The sequence below is a fragment of the Strix aluco genome, chromosome 2 (genome assembly GCF_031877795.1).
Source record: "Strix aluco isolate bStrAlu1 chromosome 2, bStrAlu1.hap1, whole genome shotgun sequence".
Lineage (NCBI taxonomy): Eukaryota > Metazoa > Chordata > Aves > Strigiformes > Strigidae > Strix > Strix aluco.
This window is the reverse complement of record NC_133932.1, coordinates 136,904,102-136,927,130: the sequence shown is the minus strand read 5'-3', so window position 1 is coordinate 136,927,130 and position 23,029 is coordinate 136,904,102. Positions and strand designations below refer to the sequence as shown.

The window sequence follows — 23,029 nt, the reverse complement described above, 5'->3', positions numbered from 1 at the left end:
CAGCTGGGCTTTCGTCTGTAGCTCAGACTGCTCAGGGTTGGGTTTTTTGAAGGAAATACTCTGTACTTTGGCAATTACTTAAGAAAAGTGACCCCCTGAAGTCAATGCATGTCAGCTTCCTCCATATTTCCTGAATATTATCCCTTTAATTTATTGTAAATTCTCTGTTTTATTAAGGTCAGGGCAGGGCAGGCACAGCCAGACAAGCGTGGGCAGGTTTTTATTCTGCTGGTTGCACCATTTGCTCACTAGCCTCATGCTAAATTAGAGGAGCAAGACGGGGGTTTATTCCCCTGCTGACCTTGTTGCACTGTCATTTAGAAAACCCGCGTGATGGAAGTGATTGCGTGGGAGCAGATTTATAGCGCTCAGATGGGATTTTCACACCGACACTCTGCTCTTTGCCTCTGATAAATGAATAAAAATGAGCTCCCTGCTCCTGGGTGAGAGGAGGAAATATCTTACCTCTGCTCGAGCTGCAGGTTTGGCTCGGGGCTTGCATCAGGTCTGCTGTTGTCAGGGCTGCGGGAGCTGTGCTAATAAATTCATTATTTCTGAGAATTTATGCCCTAAAGCCCAATTCTGAAAAAAATGAAGTGTCTGTATTTTCTGTCAGAAGAGCCATCTTGCTGAAATCACCGTGATTTCTAATTACAAAACTGGTTTTAGAGCCAGAAACTGGATGGTAGCTAATGTGTGATGGTGTAGATGGGGACCATTTGGGTGAAGTCTGAAGACTTTAGTGCTATCTCATCTACAGGTCACTGGAAGGAGAATTTTATCTCCCATTTGTGACTCTCCTGTTTATTTTGTTTCTTCGGTCTGTCACCAGGCATTCTTTTCTCTCTATTTTTACTATTCTTTTCTATATGATAATTTATCAGTGTTTGGAGATTTTCCAGCCTGAATCAGCTTGCAATTTTATACCTTCTGTTGTTTAAAAAGAGATACATGTGATGGAGAAATGCTGTAGGACAATCTGGCCCCTGTACCATGTTCATAGTGAGCCTTTTTTACACCACACTCCAGTACAAAAAGATGACCTGGCTCCTGAAGGAGAGGGGTCCCATTTTGCTGCTCTCAGCAGGCTGGAACTGATGGGATTGTGCTGCGAAATCTTTGAGTTGTACCTCTTTGGTTTTTCTGATTGCATCTGGGATCTCTGCATGCAGCGTGTGTAGCAGGAGCCCACTCCACAGAAAGGCAGGAGATGGGCATTTAGGAGATGAGCAGTGCCAATCCACCAGCAGGAACGACACAAAGCAGATTCCTATAATATCTTACAAGAGAAATAGCAGCCTGTATATTAATTCAGTCTTACACTCACAGGTTTTTTTTGCTTGTAAAAAATATATTAATTTTATGGGGAAGGGACTAAGCCTAATGCTGATGATGGCTATTGGCAAGAAGTGGATTTGACCTCATCTTCTTGCTGGTTCATCTGGATCTCAAGGGGAACTTTTACAGATGGTCCCCTCCCCAGAGCTGCCTGGTACTTCAGTGCTGTCCCTGGGACAGGCAGCCCCAGACCTGCCCAGCGTTGATGGCGATGGGTCTCCTGTTCAGGGTGGGATGAAGGTCGTTGATAGCTATGGGTTCCCTGTTGGGGGTGGGATGAAAGTCACTGATGGCTATGGACCCCCTGTTCAGGATGAGATGAAGGTCACTGATGACTATGGACCCCGTGTTCGGGGTGGGATGAAGGTCACTGATGGCCATGGACCCCCTGTTCAGGGTGGGATGAAGGTCACTGATGACTATGGACCCCCTGTTGGGGATGGGATGAAGGAAAGCATTAGGATACCAGCAGGGACTGGATCAAACAGGGACTGCACAAGATATCAGATTTTTCCACGTGATACTTCAGTCCTGTTCCTCCCATGTTCCTCTTAAGTCCTCCCTCTGTTTGAGGTGTCTGAACACACTTGAGGTGTTCGAATACCTCAGGTAGGTTGTAAATGGCCCTGGAGATTAGGGCCGTGCTTTGTTATTTGGCTCATCTACAGCTCTTCATCCACTTTCAGTTAGAAGATCCTTTGCACCTTTGGAGTTGGGTCTGCCCAAACAAAGCACTTGGGGTTGGAGTCAGTTGAGTCAACACTTGGATAACTGCTTCATCACTAGTGTTAAAGCCTTTTGCAAACTAGCCTCGAACTTCATGTGGGCCACCATGTGGAATGGCTGCAAACCTGGCCCAAGCCTGGGGGAAACTCCGGGTGAGAAAGGCACTGCCTGGGTAGGCTGCGGTTCAGCAAAGTGCTTGAGGCTGCTCCTTGAGCAGAGTAAGGCTGAAGAGTGCCTTTAAGAGTTCATCATTTCCTTAAGGGCTTGGCAGAGGCAAGCCTTAAATTATTAAGATGACATGGAGGAGGAAGATGTTCAGAAATGCTGTTTAGTCACTTATTTCAGCTTAAATGATGCAAAATGAAGCATGATTATGGAGAAGGAAATGCGTTTTGTCATTTGTTCTGTTGCTTCAGTGCACATGGAGATAACTCAGAGCAAAATAAGGCTTGCAGGAATTTTTGCAGTTTACTTGGAACAAAAAGAGGATGAGTTAGAGCCCATCCCATGAGGTGCTTCATGTTCTCCATTTCTCTGGAAGCCACTGGGCTTTAATTCTTTCTGGGGCAAGGTGTGATGAGCAGAGAGCAGACTGCAAAGCCCTGGGAGCTCTGCTTCAAGGACAGGAAGAGCTTTTCCATCCACAATCAGCAATAACAGGATGGAGCTGTGTACAGGATAAATACCGAGGCAAAGCACTGGGGACATTTCCAAACAATGAGGTCAATTACCCAAGAAGGGAGCAGGCTCCACTTGCTGGAATTATTCAAAAGTAGGAAAGTCAAAACACTGTAGGGAATGATCTTGGCTCTTGCACAGATGCTCTGCGTGACATTGGGTTGCACCCTGCTCCTCGTACACACAAAATGCTCCTTTTGCAGGCATTGGACCTGCTCACAGTAATCAAGAAAGTAGGATTTAGCTAGCCTGAAGTAATTTCCATTGCTAATTTCTAGGCTTCTGTTGAAAACACCTGGGAGGATGTGCAGCTTCTGTTGCACATACTGGGAATTAATCCATTAAAGGTGATCCTCAAAGCAATTAAAACACTGAGCTTGTGACTTGTTTGTTTCTCTACGGTGCCTAAAGATGGTTTCAAGGATATTTTTTATCATTATTTTAAATTTTCTACTTGCTTTTGTTATCTGCCCTTCTTCTTCTCTAGAGTTGTAAGGAAGATCGAATTAGGAATGAGATGGTGATTGCAGAGGATGGCAATCTTGCTGCCTCCCACCATGAAGTGGGATACCTGCTCGCTGTTTTAGTTTTATAGTGCTGATCCGGGGTGGTAGAGGGGGTGTAGGTTGATTGAAAAGACCAAAGAACTCTAGGGAAAAGAAAACTTTTTGGTGAAAGATTCCTACTACCTCCCACAAAAGGCTGGATTAGCTCTTTCAGCAAGACAGTGGAGGTTTCATATTTGCAATATGTCTGAGATATTCCAGTATGTAAACTAGGCAGGAATATCTTCAAAAAGCAGGACCTCTATGGATACTGAAGAGCAAAACCACCTCCCCTCTTTGGGGTTCACCTTGGTCTAGTGCAGAGATACCATCGCAGCTCATTCCCTCTCTGGTTGACTGCTAGTCTCCCAGCTGCCCACCATGTTGGCATTTCAGGGTCCTTGAACTTGTCTTGCATGCTTGGGCCCTCTCTGGTGCCCTGCGTTTACTGCTTCCCAACGTCTTTAGCTGCTTGCCTAACCCTGAGAGCAGAGTGCTGAGCTGGAGGGACAATATTCCCATGACTGAGAGCTTTGCTTGTGTATATAGGGGACCCTCTCGCATCCACGGAGGGACCTTTGCTCTTCACATAACTTTTTAGGACAGCTAAAACAAATACAGAGCTTGGGGCGACTCCCAGACAAGCACCAGATAGTTCTCCCCGCTGCAATCTCCCAGTGCCTCTGTGTTGGAACAGATATAAAGATGTTTCGATTGTTTATGAGCTGCTAAGAATTAACACTATTAACTTACAGCAGGTCCTTGCATTAATCCTCCCTGTTAATTCCTTATCTTTGCTTCAGCATATTGGCTTTCAGAGCCCTCATCTGAGAAACTTATCATCTGTTTGTCTGGTAGTTGCCCTAATGCACGCCCTTTGCTTGCGTGCTGCAAGCGCGGGAAGAGCGCAGGGGGAGGTGATGGTGGAGGGGGGAGCAAAAGCATGAGCAGAAACTGCGTTTGGAATGTGCACAAAGGAGAAGTCGCTCCGGGCTGGAGAACTGCAGCCTCCCAGCTGGCGGGTGTCAGCATCGGGCATCCCGAGTCCCGAGGCACTGGGAGTGGGGCAGCTGTCTTTGCTGAGCAGGCTGAAGATATCTTTTTCTCGAGCAGTAAGGGTTCAGCCACAGGGGAATTTGCTGGAGTGCTTCTTGCCTGTAATCAAAAAATACATTTTTATGATTGAAACAAAAAGGGCATTGAAATTGCAACCAAAGCAAACAAATAAATTAACTTTTAATGACTTCCCAGCTACTTTCATATTTGTTGTAGCGGAGGCTCTGCCAGAAAGCTTCAGGGAAAGGAACCGAGGCCGCGTTGACTCCGGCCTTGTGTGTTTGTAACAACCCCTGTAATCACCCAGTGCTGCAGCCCTCAGCCCGCGGGTGGTGGGCAGAAGACATGCAGGTTTCCATTTTGCTCTCAGGAGATACAGACAGTATTTACAGAGGTTCAGCTGAGGCTCAAAAAGTATTGCAGAGCCACCTGCATTTCTCCTACGGCATCATAAGGCCTTGGCAGCTCTGAAGAAGAGCTCAGCAGGAGGTATCGCTGCAGAAGGCACCAGATTTGTCCTCTGCGTTAGCAGATGTTCAGGATCGCTTGAGCACATCACCCAAGTGTTGATGCAAAATATCAATTTTCTTGGGTCAAGATGCTTCATTTAGAGTTTACTTAGGAAGCATTTCTTTACCGAGAGGGTGGTCAAACACTGGAACAGGCTTCCTAGAGAGGTGGTCGATGCCCCACACCTGTCAGTGTTTAAGAGGCATTTGGACAATGCTCTTAGTAACATACTTTAACTTTTGGTCAGCCCTGAAGTGGCCAGACAGTTGGACTAGATCATTGTAGGTACCTTCCAACTGAAAATCTCCTCTCTCCTCTCCTCTCCTCTCCTCTCCTCTCCTCTCCTCTCCTCTCCTCTCCTCTCCTCTCCTCTCCTCTCCTCTCCTCTCCTCTCCTCTCCTCTCCTCTCCTCTCCTCTCCTCTCCTCTCCTCTCCTCTCCTCTCCTCTCCTCTCCTCTCCTCTCCTCTCCTCTCCTCTCCTCTCCTCTCCTCTCCTCTCCTCTCCTCTCCTCTCCTCTCCTCTCCTCTCCTCTCCTCTCCTCTCCTCTCCTCTCCTCTCCTCTCCTCCACCTCCACCTCCACCTCCACCTCCACCTCCACCTCCAGCAGTTTCCCACTGCGCTGGCACAGACCCTTTATACGCTGCCTGTGTGCACGTGTGTTTAGAGCAGTTCCCATCTCAGATGCACGGGCTTCCACAGAAATTAAGCGTGACTGACCTTAGCAGCAAATCAAAAGGATTAATAGATACAGATGTGAGCTCTGCAGGGATGGGACATGTCCAGAGAGGAGTTGCTCTCTTCTGACGTTCACTTTGAGGCTGGACATGCTTTACACTGAAAGCCCTACTTTTTTTCTTCATCTTTTTCAACAACTAACTTCTGCTGTTGATTCACCATCCCATGGCTGGTTCCTGAGGCAGGGGGGATGAGGGGTCATCGCCTTCCCTCTCTCTCCCTGTTTTGCGGTTTTCAGGTGTTTAATTTTTGCAATGCCCTGATGTTTCATCCTGACTTTTTAATATCCAAATGGTCAGGCAATCAAGCCCTGAAATGATAAATCCTGAAAGCACACATTCTGCCCTTTTGTAAACAAAACTTTCAGAATAGTTCACCATTCCTAAAGAGTTAATTCTTCACAAAAAAATGTAGGAAGATTCAAGGTTTTTCCACTTTCCATGGATTAATATTTTGCCATACACCTCCTTTGTATGCAACAGGTTTCCCCTTTTCCTTTCAGACTTTCCTCTGGTCCTGTTGAGGAACCTGCGTCATCCCGTCTTCCTGCTGGTGGTGCTGGCTCAGGTCAACCTCTCTGCCATGGTTGCTGGTTTAGCAACGTTCATGGGGAAGTTCCTAGAGAGACAGTTCTCCCTCACGGCGTCCTTGGCCAACATGATCATCGGTAAGTGTTGCTGCCAAGGCTTGCCAGATTTTGAGCACCTCTTAGAAATTAATCTAGAGATTACTAAGAAGCAGCTCTTCCTCTGGAGCGGCCACTCTCCTTCCATTACCTACAGGCAGACGTGGCATGAGATGTGATTTCTCAGCAACCTTCCTTCCTTTACATTGTAGCCTGAGCTTGCTGGAATAAAATCTTTTAAGACCTGGAGAAATGTTTGTTATCTAAAGCTGTTCACTGTAATCAAGGAGAGGAAACCAACTCATTGCATCAACGGAACAAAGAAACATCAGAAGTGAATTGTGCACATTTCTGTAGCCAGGATTACTTACATCAATCATCAGGTTAAAGGTCTTTAAAAAAGTAGGTAGTAAATAAAATTAAAAACTGCAGTAGTGTATGCATGCGTTTTGAAGACACTTGACAGCAAGAGGCTGGTCAGGTTGGTGTTATAATCATGCTTAAACTCTTCAAAATGTTTGCTATAGTTAGTCTAATTGCTTGTACCAGTTGGACTAATTGCTTGCTGTTGGTATCATTAAGAAGGAAAGGAGTAAGTGTTAAGCAGGATATGTGCTTATGAGATTAGATTGCTTTTGCTTGTATTGCAATGTCCGGAAAGTCCTGTCTGGGGCTGAGGTCTCCCTGTGCGAACTTGTCATGATAATAAAAATATATGAACAATAAAGCCCTTGCAATCAGTTCGAGAGTTCAGAGAACTAGACACAGAAGTATTTTAAATATATTTTTGAACAAACAGCATGCGTCCTCGGAGAAAGAGACTCCTGAAGTCTGCAACAAATAAATCCGAAGAAAGTGAGCAGAGCAGACTGGTAAAGCCCAGCAACCCAGGCTAAATACAGGCAGAAAGGTTAAATGCTGAAGCGGTGGTGTCCTCCGCCGGTGTGACCCGCTGAGTTGTTCCCAGGCTTGATTTACTCTCTCTGTTAAAGATGTGCACCATATTTCTTGTTCGAATTTATGTAGCTTTTGTTCCCAGCTACTGAATCTTGCTTTGCCTTTTTCTGTTAGATCAAAGAGCTTTCTGTAGTTGGAAAACCCTTCCTTGTGTGGGTATTTATGGGCTGAAAGCCACCTCCCTGTTGATTCTTTGTGGAATTAAACAGATCGCACTTCTTTGGTATCCCATTGTAAGATGGGTTTTGCAAATCTCTAGGTCTGTCATCGAAACCTTCACAGTTTTGTAATGATGACAACAGAAGTGGGCACACATTACATAAAAATGAAATATCCTCTCCAGGTTTCATTCATATTTTCTCGTGTCTACAGTGAAAAATCACATTTGCTGGATTAAGCATAGCTTTTCACTGGTGCCTACATCGATGCATGGATGCATAAGACAGCCAGTTTGCTGTAGGGTCCCACTGTTTTTGCAAAACTGCTCTTTCTTAACATTATTCCACCGGTCTCTGCAAAAACCTTGGTGCCCTCCAGATCACCAATGCTGAAAAATAGGAACCCAACCACAAATCCTCTGGGCCTTTGCTATAATGAAGGGACTGATACAGCTCAGAGGATGGAAAACAAGGACTTGCCTTTCCCCAGGTGCTGTGAACATCCCCGGGGCCATGGTTGGGATCGTGGTGGGTGGTGCCATTCTGAAGAGGTACCAGATGTCCCTGAAGCAATGCAGCGCCATGTGTGTCCTTGGCATGTTCCTCTGCCTGCTCCTGGCTTTCCCCCTCCTCTTCCTCGGCTGCCCCACGCAGGAGGTCGCAGGCGTTACCTACAGCGAGAGGTACCAACATCTCCAACTAGACTGGGCATGGGTGGGTCATTCCCTGGGCTGTGGGTACCCCCCATCTCCAGCTGCATTCCTCAGGGTGGAGGCGGAAGTGAAGCAGAATACCCAGAAATGGGTTTATTCCCTCTTGAGAAACAGTTAATGGTGATAAAGTAAGGCTAGAAATTAATGTTTTTGTGAATAAGCACTGAATCTTCTGCGTCCTTACTCCTTCTAACTTCATTGACTGGTGGTGAAACCCGAAGTGAACGCATTTTGGCATAAACAGCACAAGATTAAAATTTCATCTTGGGAAGTGCAGTGTGTTACTCACAGGAAAATAATTTGGGCAGGGGCCAACCGTTGGATCACACCTTCAAAGCCGTGGAGGCTTCCCTACGCAGCTAAATGTGGGCAGGACCTTGTCTTCCCTCAAGGCTCAATCCAATTTTCTGCAAATTCACATCTTCAGCATCCTGTGGTCTCGGTGGAAGCTGGTCCGAGCCCTCAGTGGGAAGCTCACCACCTCCCACAGCGTGGTGTTACGCTACCCCAAGACCCCACGTTTGGGGCCAAATATGAAGGAAGTGGGTGAATGCCTTGACCATTCGTGGTCAGGATGCTTTGCCCAGGCAGAACAAAGGCTTGGGGGGTTATAGCAGAATTTCTGTGGGTCCTCACTTGCATATAGGGAAGGTTTTTTTAAGCAATCAACTGTTTCTATTAATCTCGATATATATGTGGTATATTTTCTATATAAGATGATATTAATGATGCTCAATACCATGCATTAATATTTTCTTTCTGCTGTAGCTCTGAATTTGGGCACCACGCCTTGGAGTGTAACCTCCAGTGTAACTGCCCCGAGAAAGCCTACAACCCCATCTGTGGCTCTAACATGATTGAGTACATCTCACCCTGCTCCGCCGGCTGCAGAGTCGTAAATATTGATGCACACACCAACTCAGTCCTGGTGAGTCATTCCCGCTGCGCTACTGTCCTGGCTTGGGATGGCTAATGAGCGATGACCAATGTGGTGCTCAAGTCTGGCAATTAGGTTTTCTGATGTTCGTTAGTGTCCGACAAGCTCTGCATGACCCTGTGGGGTAAGGAAGGGAAGGTTGAGAAGGTCCAAGAAAAAACCTGGTGTCTCTTAACACTCTCCAGTATAACGCAGCCCTTGCTAATACGGGTCCTTGGCCAAGACAACGAGCAGAAACCTTTTAGGTATCCAGACTTTTAGGATATCAAGGTGTCCTTCCCCATCCACTGCTCCTCCCCCAGGTCAGGTTTTGCTCCACAAACCCTAGCTTCAATATCTCCCTTGCTAGCCAGCAGCTTGAGTAGACTTTTTGCATGGAAGATGCAAAAACCTTCTTCTTTCCCTTCCCACCTAAATGGTGACCAACAAGGTCACCTTTCTTAGCTGTGTTTTGTGTGGTGGGACAGGGGGACGTGCAGCGTGGGAAGGGTTAATCACAGCACCCAGCATGACCCCAAGTCCATGGATGCCTCTTGTGCTCAAGGGCTGCTTTCTCCAGCAGTCAGCCTACAGCCTACCTCCGGGCTCCTGCTGTGAATTGTCCCATCTGTGTTCCTTGAATAGGGACCTACCAAAACCAGGCTCCCAATTTAGGCATCACATGCCTGAAGTTCTCTGAAAGTGGATGGAATCCAACTGCTTCGATTTTTCCAGGGTTGTGAAGGCAAAATATCAATGCAAGTGGTACATATTTTCACATACCTTGATGTCTTGCAGCAGGTCTCGCCCTGATTGCTCACACAATAGTATTTGCTTGAGCTTTACCTAAAATAAGGTAAAGCCTAGAATGAACAAAGCCTAGAATGAACAATTTATTTATCTATTTTCTGAAGCAAAGTGCAAAACTACACGTGGTCCAAACCGCCCTCCTGCAGTGGGGGGAAATACCAGCTGAAAACACTCAACTGATACCTACAGTTGCAGAAGCAGCCTGGGTGTTTCCATCATATAACTTGTTTTATCTATGCTACATCTACAGATGAAGAGAGAGGAGGTAAATCTTGCTTGCGGGGACTCAGGGAGCAACTCTGTATGCTCTGGGCAAGCCAAGCCTGGAGGGACCATTGCCCCAGTACACACAGCACTGACATGTAGCAGACCTTCCATGAATGCTCTGGGAGGGCCTCATTAGAGCGATGGGATTGCACCTTTCAGCCTGCAGATTTGCAGGTTAAAAAGTCATGATCTACTTGCAGGGTGCACCCCCTCCACAAGTCCTGGTTGTCAAGACAAGTGTCTGCATGAGAGGATAATTCAGGGGAGAGTCCCGATGCAGGGGTTAGAGAAATGGGGTTTGCTCTTGGCTTTCCCTTGATTTGCAGACCTGGCAGGGTTATTTTGCTGTCCTGTGCTTCTCTCTCCTCTGCTGCTCCCTGCCTGTCACCAAAACCCCAACAGGGCTGAGTTTTCACAGTGCAATTTGTCTGTTGGGTCTCCAGGCAATACAGTTCAACAAATAAATAGTAAGGAAGTCTTTGCCAATTCAAATACCTATCTGAAAAACGTTAGCAATCCATACAGGGTGAGTAGTTTTCAGCCGTGTTCTTGGCACAGGATATAACGGCAGCATGGGACTCTCTGGGTGCTTTTTAGCAGCATTTTGTTAATTAACAGCACTTCATTTTAATAACAATTATGTTTTCTGCCAGAGCTTAGTCCCAAATGTGCTTTTCTGCATCCCTGTGCCTGCCTTTTGTACAGCAGATCCTTTTCAACTGCTTCTTCCTCCTCAGAGGTGCCTCCAGCCCTTTAACATCCTGCGCTCCTGAACATGACCCACGCCTGCATTTATTATATTTATTATTATGTGTAGCCTCAAGCTACAACAAAATCAGGGCTCCCTTGATGGTGCCATGCAAATGTTACTTGGTAAAGCCATCATTAGCTCTTCCTTTAGCACTGAGGTAATTTGCTGAATCTTCTTTCCACCTATTGCTGCATCTTGACCCAATTTAAGTCGTGGGAGAGCTTCTTTGGCACAGGGACTCTATTTCAATATGTTGTTATAAATTCCAAGCCGTGTGTCAGCACGTAGTAGCCAGAGCACGTTGCATCTCCCTGGGATGGGGAGTTCATGGCACGCAGTGATGTGGCTACAGATGCTGAGCTCTGCTCCTTTATCATGCTGGACTAGGAGCTGAGCTCAGGTATCCACAGAGCAACCTCAGTCCCTCTCTGGTTTTGGGTATTACCTGTTGCAGGAAAAATGAGATTATTGCATTTTATGGCATTCCTCTAGCTGCTGGTTTCTCTGCTATATTACACTTTTCTCCCTATTTTCAGCAGATCTTTGTCAGTGCAGGGACCTGTTGCCTACTGCTTTCCATCTCCCAAACCCTTGGGTTTCTAGAAAACCTCCCAGTGTGCAGAAAAACCTACAATTTTGTGCTCAGCTTTGCTGCAGCCCTTCCAGAGGAGGTTTGCACAGTCCAAGCTTGGCTTAACGCTCTTGTACACTGAAAGTGATTTGCTCTTTGCATCGCCTGATGTCCCCAGATTTCATGGGCAACAGCAGGAGCCTTCAAACTTTGCCCAAGAGGAGGACCTTGCGGTGACAACCTCTCAGTGCTTTGCTATTTGTTCGGGTCCAGTGTGACCTGTTGAAGTGAGGTGGCCACTGGGCTCCTGGGTTTCTAAGTCCCGCTCTGCTCTCATTGTACATGGCCATGGGTGGGAGAAGGGACATCCCTCTGCTCCCAGCTGGGTCAGATCTGAGCTGGTCAACACATACCCCAAAATCTGAGGTACCGGGAGGTCCCAGCTGGGGAAAAAAAAGTAGAAATAAGACAACCAGGCAGAGTTTGATGTAAGCAGCTTCCTTTCTTAAGAAAATAATTGCTAAATGCTACTCTTGGGGATGTTTGAGACACAGCCCTGAAAAACCTAGGTCTGGCCAAGTGCCCACCCCTGCCCAGAAGCCACAGCCCCAGTTTCAGGGCTGCTCTCCCTTATTCTCCTCTCCTCACTTTGCTGGGTGGTTTTCCCCAGCCCTGGTGCTGCGTCAGCCTCGTGGCACTGCTGCCTGGATGATGCATCTCACGGGGACGGGCCACCGGTGGCTTCGTGGCTTGTCCACGCTGCTCGGAGGTTTTTGCAGTTGGGGTCATGCAGCCTGCTCTAAAATCCTCCAAGGTTTTGAATGAAAGGGGCAGAGCCCTGCCTCGTGCCTCTGTCCTGTGCACCTCCAGCCCTTTGTCTCCGTTTGAATTTATGCGAGTCCCCTCAACTTCCTGACTCTGATTTTTTGTAAAAGGTGGCAGTCATGCAGATCGAGTAAGTTTTAATTTATCTAATTGCATTGTTGTTAACTGCTTTGGCCTAAATTCATCTCAGCTATCGTAGGCACTTATCTGTAGTGGGTCCTCTGGAGACCCACCTCTCCCTCCGTGACTGCAGAAGGAGCCCAGATGATGAGTTTGGTTTAGTTTGTTTCAGATGGCTGAAGAAGATAAACCCCGGTTTTAATTTAAAACATTAAATCCTCTTTCCTAGAGGTGGGAGGAGGGATTGTGTCCCCTTTCAGCCCAAATCTTTCCCTGTGCTCTCAGGCAGGAGCAGTTCCCTGTGGGTCTCTTTTATGGGCATCAGCTGGGCCACTTCCCCAGGCAGTGATGTGGGAATGGGGATTTGGGAGACCCTGGGCAGCTCCTGCCTCTGCGATCACCCTTCTGCAAACTGCCATCCCGTTGGGAATCTGTCCCCCTCCAGCAACAGAAAGATCACGCTCATTTTATTTAAAGGTCTCTTCCAAAAAAATGAGGTTTCTTGTTTAAAAAAAAGAGAACTGTGACTCGAATCTGGAGAAAAAGAAAAAAAAATTCCTATCCCTCGCCCTGGGGCATCTTTCCTTTGCTACCGCTGTGCCAGTTATTTATGACCCTCTCTCAAAGGTGAGGTTTTACATTTTCCCCTAGCAAGTGTTTTCTGATTTAATACTCCCCTGAGCTTGGGCTCTGGTTTTGATTGCCAGCTCTGCTCTACACGTAGCTCCTGGATGAAGGGGCTCACAGCAGGAGACAAGCTGGGTACAAGTGACAGAGCCCAGGCTGCTCCCCTGGAGATTTCTCCCAGAAGATATGACGCAGGAGAGTAAGCTCACATCAGGCTTGAATGTTTTCTCAGCTGTGGGTGAGACTTTTCCATGCCAAGATTCCATATTTATGCAGGATGCCAAAGCATTTTGCTGGCAAATGATGGCACTGAAATAAACCTGTGTGTAAGCATCTTCGGTGCACAACAGGCATGAAACACGGGTCTGGAAGCACAAGTGTAGAAGGGTTGCTGCTGGGAGGCCTCGCTGGGGCTCACACAAACAAGGCAGGGATGTGTCTGGGTTGGGAGATCTTCCAGATGCCTCTGGAAGCGCAGAGAGATGAACCACAGTAGCACTGGAGATGAACCAAAGTACCGCGGTGGTCCCAGCTTCCCCATCAGCTGTGCATGCTCACCCGTGTGACATCCTAGCAATGCCCGTGGGACTTGGTGGGACTGGGACCTTCTTTCAGGGACAGCAGCATGTTGGAAGCTGGAAGCGGGGATGGGAATATGTGTTTCCTCATCCGCTCAGTCTGTTATCCCCAGCCAGCTTCATTGTGTGTGTTTCTTTCCCCCTGCCCCTGCTCCCCAAAGTGTTGAGTGCTAATTACTGCTAATTATTTACAGATGAAACCCAAACACCCTCCCTCCCTGTGGCAGCTGGCAGTTATCCCTGGTATCTCCATAGTCTTGAGCAGATGATCAGCCTCTGGATTTTTCTCTCCTCTTTGCAGAACTACACCAACTGCAGCTGCATCTCCAAAAACGGGCTCATGGGGTCTGCCAAGCCCGGGACCTGCGGCACCAGCTGCTCCCACTTCTTCCTGCCCTTTGTGGTCCTGTCCTGCCTGGCAGGGATCCTCGCCAGCACATCCCACACGCCGTCCTTCATGCTCATCCTCAGGTGAGTGGGCTGGGTTGGCCGTGGTCTAGGTACAGCCAGAAAAGGCATCCAGAGGTGGCATTTGGAAAACCAAGGGGTCCTTGGATTGAGGAGGAAGGTTTTCTCCAGCTGAGGGACTGGAGGGTTAAATCAGCCCTATATTGCACCTCATGCCCAGTTCCTCCTGTTGCTTTTACGTGGTTTTTGCATGTCTTGGTGCAGGGAATGGGGAACGGGGCTTCCCTGATCCTGTCATCTGGCAATGCATGTGGTTGTCTGACTTCTAGGCTATGCCTGACTTGGGAGCAGACTGTGCTTTGCTAGCAAAGGCCTGGCATGGCTGGGCAGGACAGAAACATCGAGCATCTCCAGGGTCAAATATTGAAGCAGGAGAGACCTTCAGGACTTGCACTAGCAGAGCTCCTGCTGCCCTAAGACTACAAAAGCTCTTCCAAGGTCTCTTTGGCTGTTGCTGCTGATCCCTGAAAAGTTAAGCAGCAAGTGGAGGTTTCAGGCTGCTGGAGGCTTTATCGTGGAGCCACCAGTGCTGCATGGCCAATTGCTCTTGCAGGCAACGTGGTGTTCACCAACAAACTCAAGCAAGCAGTGGGTGAGTGGGTGTCACACCATGCCGGCCCCCCACGGCACCTCCACCCGTTCATGGGGTTGTGGGGCTTACAGGAGCCCCACATTGCCCTCAGCACCCCTCATTCCTGGTCTCAGCACAACCTTCAGATCCAGCAGCCATCCTGTTCCTTCTCCCCACCCACGGCTGATACCTCAGTAACGAGATGCACCGTTAACTCAGCATTAATTTAGCATGGCAGTACTTTGGCACTTTTTAATGCAGCTCCATGTTAGTTAATTGTCTTCCTTCTTTCTGATGGATCTTGCTTGAATACAGCCTCCCTTCCCAGTGCAGAGAAGCAATTAGGACTCTAGTTTCCCACCCCCTTGAAAAGGTGCCTGTGGGGCAGGCAGCGGCAGACTGGAACCAGCCTCAACACGAGCCCAAGGCTGGTGGGGCTGGAGTCTGGCACAGGCAGGAGAGGCTGAGGCTGTGCTGGGAAGAGGGGAAAATCATGGGAAAATCTCTGTGTTAGTCTGTAAATGATATTTCCAAGCATGTTTCTGTGGTCAAAGCACTCCAAACAGTCTCTTTTTAGGGAAAAGCTGGGGTTAAAACTTGGTTTTGCCTTGACTCCCAGGCATTATTAAATCACCTTTTATGCCGTGAGTGAGCTATGTGTACACCAGGCAGTCAGAGAGGAAAAGGGAAGCTGAGTCCCCTGAGGTGCGCTGACCTGGAGGTCCTCTGCCACCCAGTCCTCTCCTGTGTGTGACTCCAGCAGGTACCACAGCCTGAAATATTTATGTCAGAAAACGGATACCAGAAAAATATACACTGGGGCATCCCACCTCAAAAAAAGCCACTTCCTCAATGGGTGAATCACTTTTCTCTTTCAGTTACAAAAAGCATCCCTTGTATTGCTTGTGTTTGGCAGAGAGAGCAGCTATATTAGTTTCTGTTTGTGTTGTAGAGATTCTTTAAATTAAAAGCAAAAAAAAAAACTTAGCTGAGCTCCTCCCTGTCTCTTACAGAGTTTGGGAGGTTTTTCAGGCCAAGAAAAGGCTCTGGTAGTCCTAATGAATGAAACTTCATCATTTTTGCTGACGTAAATGGGAACTGCCTGGGGTCCTTGGTGGCTGGGTTGAAGGATGACTTTTTGGGTGAGGTGCCGTAAGGCTTCCAGCGATGCCAGGGAGGGAAACATCCATCTTTGCGGAAATGCCAGAGGGCACACTTTCCATTTTGTTTTTCAGGAGCATCCAGCCTGAAGACAAATCGTTTGCAGTTGGGATACAGTTCATGCTGCTGAGAGTTTTAGGTAAATTAAAATGTGTTGAAATGCCGTCCTGGAATTTATGCCATCTCTTGGGGATTTCATCCCTGAGCAGCCCCAGGGCTGCAGAAGTGTTGTTAATTCAGAGTTTCAGACTGACTAAAGTCTGTCCTAAGCCAGGGAAAGATGCTGCCTTGCAGGGTCTGGGGGGCTGCACACAGTGGGGGAGGGGATGAGGCATCTCCATGGGGGTACATCTAGATGGCTAAATAAAAGAGGGCAGGAATAAGTCTAGGTCCAAGAGGGCAGCCCTTGGCTGTGTGCAGATACTGCCATGTTTGCCTCCAGCACATCAGCGTGGCTGCAGACCATGTCCCATGAGCCCACTGTTTATTTTTTCTATGGTGAAAATCCATGTTCACCTCGAGGCCCCCCAGAATGTGCCACTGCAGTCATGGAAGGAGTGCACATGCACAGTGCATGAAGGACTTTTTACAGGGGCTTGTAGTGATAGGACAAGGGGTAATGGCTTTAAACTGAAAGAGGGGAGATTTAGATGAGATCTAAGGCAGAAATTGTTCCCTGTGAGGGTGGTGAGGCCCTGGCACAGGTTGCCCAGAGAAGCTGTGGCTGTCCCCTCCCTGGAAGGGTTCAAGGCCAGGTTGGACGGGGCTTTGGGCAACCTGGGCTAGTGGAAGGTGGCCCTGCCCATGGAAGGAACAGTGGAACTGGATGATCTTTAAGGTCCCTTCCAAGCCAAACCACTCTCTGATCCTGTGAGGGCCGCATCACTCCTGGGCTGAACAATGGTCCCTTATCAAAGAGCAATGAGAAAGAAGGACCGTCTTGCATCTTGGTGGGGTGCAAACACACAGCCAGCCCTTGGCGTGCTGTGCAGGACCAGTGGCTTCATGGACCACAGCAAAAAAGACCATCCCCAGCCACTTCCCACCCCCTTAGCACATGGGAAAGTAACCAGGGTCAGGTCTGTCCCAACTGACCCTCTGTTTCCAGCGTGGATGCCGGGGCCCGTTCTGTACGGCAGCGCCATTGACACAACCTGCATCCTCTGGGAGAAGAAGTGTGACAGGAAGGCAGCCTGCAGATACTACGACAACAACCTCTTCAGGCAAAGGTAAGAATGAGCAGTCAGCGTAAGGGCGGAGCGTGCAGAGGGAAACCAGGGGGAACGTGCCATCAGGCCACCTCTGGTGTGGAATAAGTTGCTGTATATGCCATAGCAAGCAAAATTGCATCCCCCTGGCCCATGCTAACTCCCAGCAGTGCCCAGGAATGGTCTGGAAAGTCACTGGCACAAGCCAAACCCCTGCCAAGGACCATGTGAACTTGCTGCTATAGACCACAGAGATCCACTTCCAGAAGCACTCCCTGCATGATAGAACAATCATTCACTAGAACAACCTCCCCAGGGATGTGGTAGAGTCCTCATCATTGGAGGTTTACAAGATGCAGGTGGACAAAGTGCTAGATAATCTCATCGAGGCTCCTTTTCCCACAAAAGGTTGGACCAGATGATCTTCTGAGGTCTCTTCCAGCCTGGGCTGTTGTGTGATGCTATGATTACTTATTTTACCAGCATAGCCACAGGCAGCTTGTCCTGTCACCTCAGTGGAAGTAATGCAGCATCTGGGGTGACCCCAGCCTCAAAGCTGCCTGTGAGGTGGTGCAGGGTCCATGCAGGGTGCCTTGCACCCTGGGGTTCATCTTCCAACAGAACGGCCCAGCTCGACACACAGAAGACACCAAATCCAGCCTGTGCACCACAGGGAGGCTGGAAGGGAGCTGTAGGTGGTCTTTCAGCCCCACTGCAAGTTCATCGTTCTTGAATGACTCACTGACCAGCAGCAAATCCTATTCACCCTCAACCCCAAGGCATGATTTGATATGCCTCCTTACCGGGAGATATGGTCTCTTAATGTAACACCAAGAGAAGTGCCTCTTGATAGCTCCTCCGCCTCTTTCTGTCACCCTTCTTGGGATTCAGGCTTGCAGCAGTTGTTTGCCCACTGCTGGATGAGCCCAAGGAACCATCCCCATGTTCAGCATCTGCTGGGTGCCTGGGGACATTGGGTGTTGGTGCTTGGCGCACATCGGAACACCCTTGCTACCCTGATTTATTGTGTTTCCACACCACAGGTATCTTGGTCTCCAGTTTTTCTTTGAGGTGGGCGCTTTCCTGTGCTTTGTGACCGTGTATGTGGTTCTCAGACGGCAGGAGAGGGAAGCCAACAATGCAGCAGAGACAAAGGCAGAGCCAGAGAAGGAGAAACTGGCAGGAAACTCCATAAAGGACCCAAAGTCCAAAGTATGACACCAAAAATGTGAATTGTGATCTTTGTCCGGGTAGGTGAAGCCGTGTGAATCACCCCACACATGAACTGTGAAGGATGGATGCTTGGAGCGATGGACAATGGGGCTGCTTCCTAATCTTCTGGGTGGGATGTACTAGGTCTGAACTGCCACGGGAGTCTGTCCATACGCTGTTCTCCACCTGCCTCCTCCACCTCAGTGGTGCAGCTTGCTCCTTCACGTGGATTAGTCCACATACATTAACCATTGGACACTGCAGTCTTCTGGATTTATGTCCTCCAAAGCATTTGTTCCTGCTGACAGTCTCAGTGATGCCGGTGCTGAACATTAACCACATAGCCAAAGGGTTTTGGGTTGTTTTTTTTTTAGTAAATCATTTATAAGAAATGGTTCTGTACTGAATCTATACGTCTCCATGAATGATGGACTGTCCTTGCCCCCAAAATGTCACTTGTGCTTATTCCTTTTTCTCTCATGGCGTTAGATGGTCTCTCTTCCTTGAAGGCTTCATCCAGCTTCAGCTGACATTAACGGGATGTTTGTCCCAGGCTGTGGACTGTTGCAAGGACCAGCTCATGTGCTTCACCCAGCTGCTGTGTAGATGCTGCTTTGGTGGCAAGGGGCAGGGATGAGGATGGTGGGGAGAGGAGGACATCAAAAGGAACCACAGGTCCAGCCCAGAAGAGGAACTCCGGTATCCACACACTTGTAGGGCTTTGGCAGCACAGCCACATTTTACAGCAGTAACAATAATAATAATTCTTAGTTATGCATTACCAGTACTTGTCACAGGAGCTTACTGAAGCATGTGAGTGTTAAGGTTTCTTTCCATTTTCCAGTTTGAGAAAGGCAGAACTTTTCTCAGGGATGCAAGACCAGACAGGGAGGTTGAACCCAGCCCTCTTGCAGACTGGGCAGAGCTCGTGGCTAAGCCGTTTGACCACAGAGCCAGACAGCCTCGCTGTGCTCCTTGAAGGGGCTACTGTCAGATGCAGCTGTAATTATGGGGTGAAAGTCAAGTCTGGTGTTATTTTGGTGCAGCTGCCTCTATTTTCTGCATTCTTCCCATCTTGGGGCTCCATTCCACTCAAGCACAAACTGTGTTGTTGGTCTCGTACCATCAGTGTACAACCACAGACCATTGGGTAACTTGTAATTTTTGGCTCCAGAATGGAATTCAGTAGAGAAACCAAAAGTTCTAAGTTCAGCCCAAATATGCAGAAGAGAAAATACACAGTGGAGAAAATCCATTAACTCCTCACACCCTGGCAAATAGTCCTATGGTAAGATCTGAGGTGTGCAGAGAAGTAGAGTGGTGGAAGGTGGAAAGGCGGGTGGTTAAGTGGCTGGTTTAGATATTTCACCAAGCTGTTTGCCCAGCCATTTTGAGAGACACAATTTTAATTTTTTAGGTTTTTTTTTTTTTTTTTTGCATATTTTTGTGCAGTGCCTTTTGTTCATTGAGGAGGTGGTTAAGAGTGTCTACAGCCCTGTTCACAGGTACCTACACACAGAAGTGACTTCTGGCTTAAAAGAAGGTGTTAGAAGACAGACGTGAGATTGGATGCTGAAGAGATGTAGGTGGACCTATTCAAGGAAGGACGAGTAGCATATGCTAACCATGAGCATCAGAAAGCCAAAGCTGGGGGATTTTTGCACTATTCTCAGTTTTCAAGCCATGACTAGGTAGCATCTGTTTCTAAAACAGACTAGGAATAGGAGCGAGGTTCTTTGGATGGGAGTAGGGAAGAGGCAGGCCACGATGTTCACAGTGGTCCCTCCAGCTCTTGGTAGCCCATGAATTTGTGGCATCCTCGCTGCATATGGTGAAGAAGGTTCTTTCCTGGCTAAGCACAAGCCCTCGGCTCGCAGGCGGTTTCCTGCCTTGTTTGGCACAACCTCAAGTCACTCCAGGGTACTTTCCAAACCACAGCAAACTAATGACAACACAATTTGTTCTGTATGGTGTGAAAAGTCGAGAACTGCAATGTGCTTTGCCAGAAATACCCCTGGATAGGGTTGCAGAATGACTTTGTAAAGTGATAAAGGCTGCACCTCCCTACCATTAGGACAGTTGACTTCTGATGGGGACCAGACCATGCTTGAGCAGCACGGCCTGGTCGGTGGCCACCGCAGAGGTCCAAGGAGTCCTGGGCTCTGTTTTGCCAGCGCAATCCTTCTGCAAAATCACTGCTGACCCTTTGCTCATCCTGTGCTGCTGGGTTTGCCAGGCTGGGCTGTTGGGCAGTGGTGGGACAGGTTCAGGGGGTAGCTGTGTTTTTGCAAAGCAGACAGCACAGCACTAGACTTCTGTTATGAATCAGAGGGAGACCCTCAGAGGGATGACTGTGAAGCCTTTGTGAAAGCCCCCCAGATTGCATCAGCTGTTTCTGAACCTCAGGATTACCAAAGCAGTGGTGTTGCTTATAGAAAGGAGGGGAAAAAAGGAAAAAAAACCAAACCAAACACTCTAACACAGCAATTTGTCTTGTAAATTTGTTCACAAACAGCATCTCTCAGAAATAAACAGTGAGTTCAGTTACTTCCCTTGGATTTGTACTGTTATGTCAGGAGGCAGGCAGGCTGCACCATCCCTGGCCTGGAGTGATGGCCACGTCTGCTGGGCTCGTGATGGGTGCAGGAGCAACCCACGGGATGGCCTGACCAGCTCCCTCCCAGCCTGGCCTCTTCTCACTGCTGGGCTCGGGACTCTACATCTATTTTCCACTTGGAAAACTCCTTTCACATCATATAGAGATTTTTCTCAGGCAAGGCTCAAGCTGGTACAGCCTGAATTCTTCCTTTCCTCATTACCCCTCCATCAGAGGAGAGTTCCCTGTGGGTAAGCATCCAAGGCAATTGCAAACAGTGTATCTTAGCTTTGTGGTCAACTATAGGCCTGTTATTATGCTTTTGCTGTGGTAATTTCCATTAATTTGGGCTGGAGTTTCTATAAAGAGAAATAAAACCACTTTTTCCCTGTCCCCTCCTCTGTGCTGTTCAAGAACACTGTTGAAAGGGACTGACTTGCAAGAGAAGATTAAAAAGAGGCAGTTTGGAAATGCTAGCTCCCGCTGGCAGCAGGGAGGGAGATAAAAACTAGGAAATATGAAAAGGTTGTCAGCACCAAGGTAGGAGGAGGAGTGTTTAACGGAGAGCAAGGGGCAGGCAGGTAGGAGGATTGCAAAAAAAAAGGAAGCAAAGGAAGGTGCAGCATCAGCAAAATCCACCCTTGCTGTTCTGCTTTGCCAGGTTTTCCCCAGAGGAGATATTCCCCTAGAGATAGCTTAAAATAGATTTTACAAAGCACTTAAGGATACACATTAGTCAACAGCCATAAATTGCATAAAGGAGGTTAACGTGAGTCAGTCCAGCTGGGCCATAACTCCATTGGCTTTCTTCAGTCTTTCTCCTTTGTGCTCCGGGAAGGCAAAAGGAGTGTTATGGAGCTCCCAAATGAGCAACCAACCACCAAAAATAAAAAATAATTATTAACACAGTTCACTAGCTCTCCGTAAATTACAGGTTTGAATGTCTGTGAGAGGAGAACAGAACAACTTTCTAGGGTTTAATGGCAACCCAAAACGCAGAACAAAGCCCCACTCCCTAGGGTTTAACAGCAACCCAAAACGCTTTATCGCTCACCTGACAAGTGAGGACTCTCAACCTCGAGGACCTGCTCAGGGCAGCGTCCCGACCCAAGGCACCTCGAGGAGTTTCCTTGGGCAGCGTCCTGACCCAAGGGGAGAGTCCTCGACCGCAGCTGCTGCTCCAGGGGCCGAGCTCAAAATGGCTCCCCCAGGGGACTCCATTTATACCCAGGCCGAGTCTGACCTGTAGTCAATAGCGGCTCCCGTTGACCAAAGGTCTCAACTACCACGAGGCCCTGAGAACAAAGGCAGCCAGGAGCTGCTGCACTTCAGCAGCCAAGAAGCTGCTTTCATTGGGCAGATGCACCTGCCACAAGGAGATAACCTACAGCAAGACAGAATAGGACAGACGTCCAGACCAGGAACTGAATGCACTGGATGTTTCTGTGCAGCACTTTATAGTACCAGGGGTCACAGACCTCAAGATAGAACCTTTAGGGACTGCTGAGAATTGCACAGGGTCAAGAGCATCAATTAAAACAGGAGGGAAGGTATTTTCCCAGCTACAAAAAGGCTTTGCAAAGTGCAAGGAGGTTGGGGGTGTGGCACCAGTTCCAGCAAAGGCAGCAAACTGGTTAGAGCTCTGCAGGAAAATATCTCCAAGGCTGGGAGCTGCTTTTGTGCAGTTTTCACTTTTGAATCACCCCGTTCATGCCAATCCCTTGCAAATTCACCGGTGGTCTACAGCATCTTTTCATCATATGCTGAGGCCCTTGGTACATATGTTTTTAATGTGGTTGTGGGGGCTGGTCTCCAGTACAATGCAGCCTCCAGTTTAAGTAGTCACTAAATATAGCATTGTAGGAGCCCCTCAAGAGCTCAATTTGAGGGTCAAGATCACAGAAATGTCCTAAGAGACCTCTGGAGGTCATCTAGCCAGCAAGACCATCACCAACACTAAATGAAGGCAGCTGTGACTCTGACCTGACCTAGAAAAACCTCCGAGGATGGAGATGCCACAGCCTCCCCCCTTGTGCTAGAGCTGCACCACCTTTCTGGTGAAAAACGCTTTTCCTAGTGTTCAGCCTGAGCAGCCCAAACCACATCTTGTGGCTGTTGCCTTTTGTCATGCTGTCTGCTATGGCTGAAAAGAGTTTCAATCCATTCTCTTTACCCTTCAGGTAGATGTAGGGTGGTGTTAAATCAACATTAGCATCCTTTTGGGTAGACTAAACAAATCAGCTGCCTCAACTTCTTCCCACTGACCATGTGCCCCAGGTTCTCCCCAGGCCCTCTCCAGTTTATG

General features: G+C 48.2%; 1 protein-coding gene across 1 annotated transcript in view; it reads left to right on the top strand.

Moving 5' to 3' along the window:
* Positions 1–21,117, top strand: part of SLCO2B1 (solute carrier organic anion transporter family member 2B1) — a 63,574-nt gene extending 42,457 nt beyond the window's left edge. Inside the window, exons 9-15 of the mRNA XM_074816582.1 lie at positions 6,093–6,257; positions 7,821–8,013; positions 8,812–8,971; positions 13,810–13,979; positions 15,783–15,847; positions 16,817–16,937; positions 17,960–21,117. Coding sequence (XP_074672683.1) covers positions 6,093–6,257; positions 7,821–8,013; positions 8,812–8,971; positions 13,810–13,979; positions 15,783–15,847; positions 16,817–16,937; positions 17,960–18,134 — 1,049 coding nt within the window. The 3' untranslated portion in view covers positions 18,135–21,117. The remainder of the gene's footprint in view (positions 1–6,092; positions 6,258–7,820; positions 8,014–8,811; positions 8,972–13,809; positions 13,980–15,782; positions 15,848–16,816; positions 16,938–17,959) is intronic.
* The last annotated feature ends 1,912 nt before the right edge of the window (positions 21,118–23,029 follow it).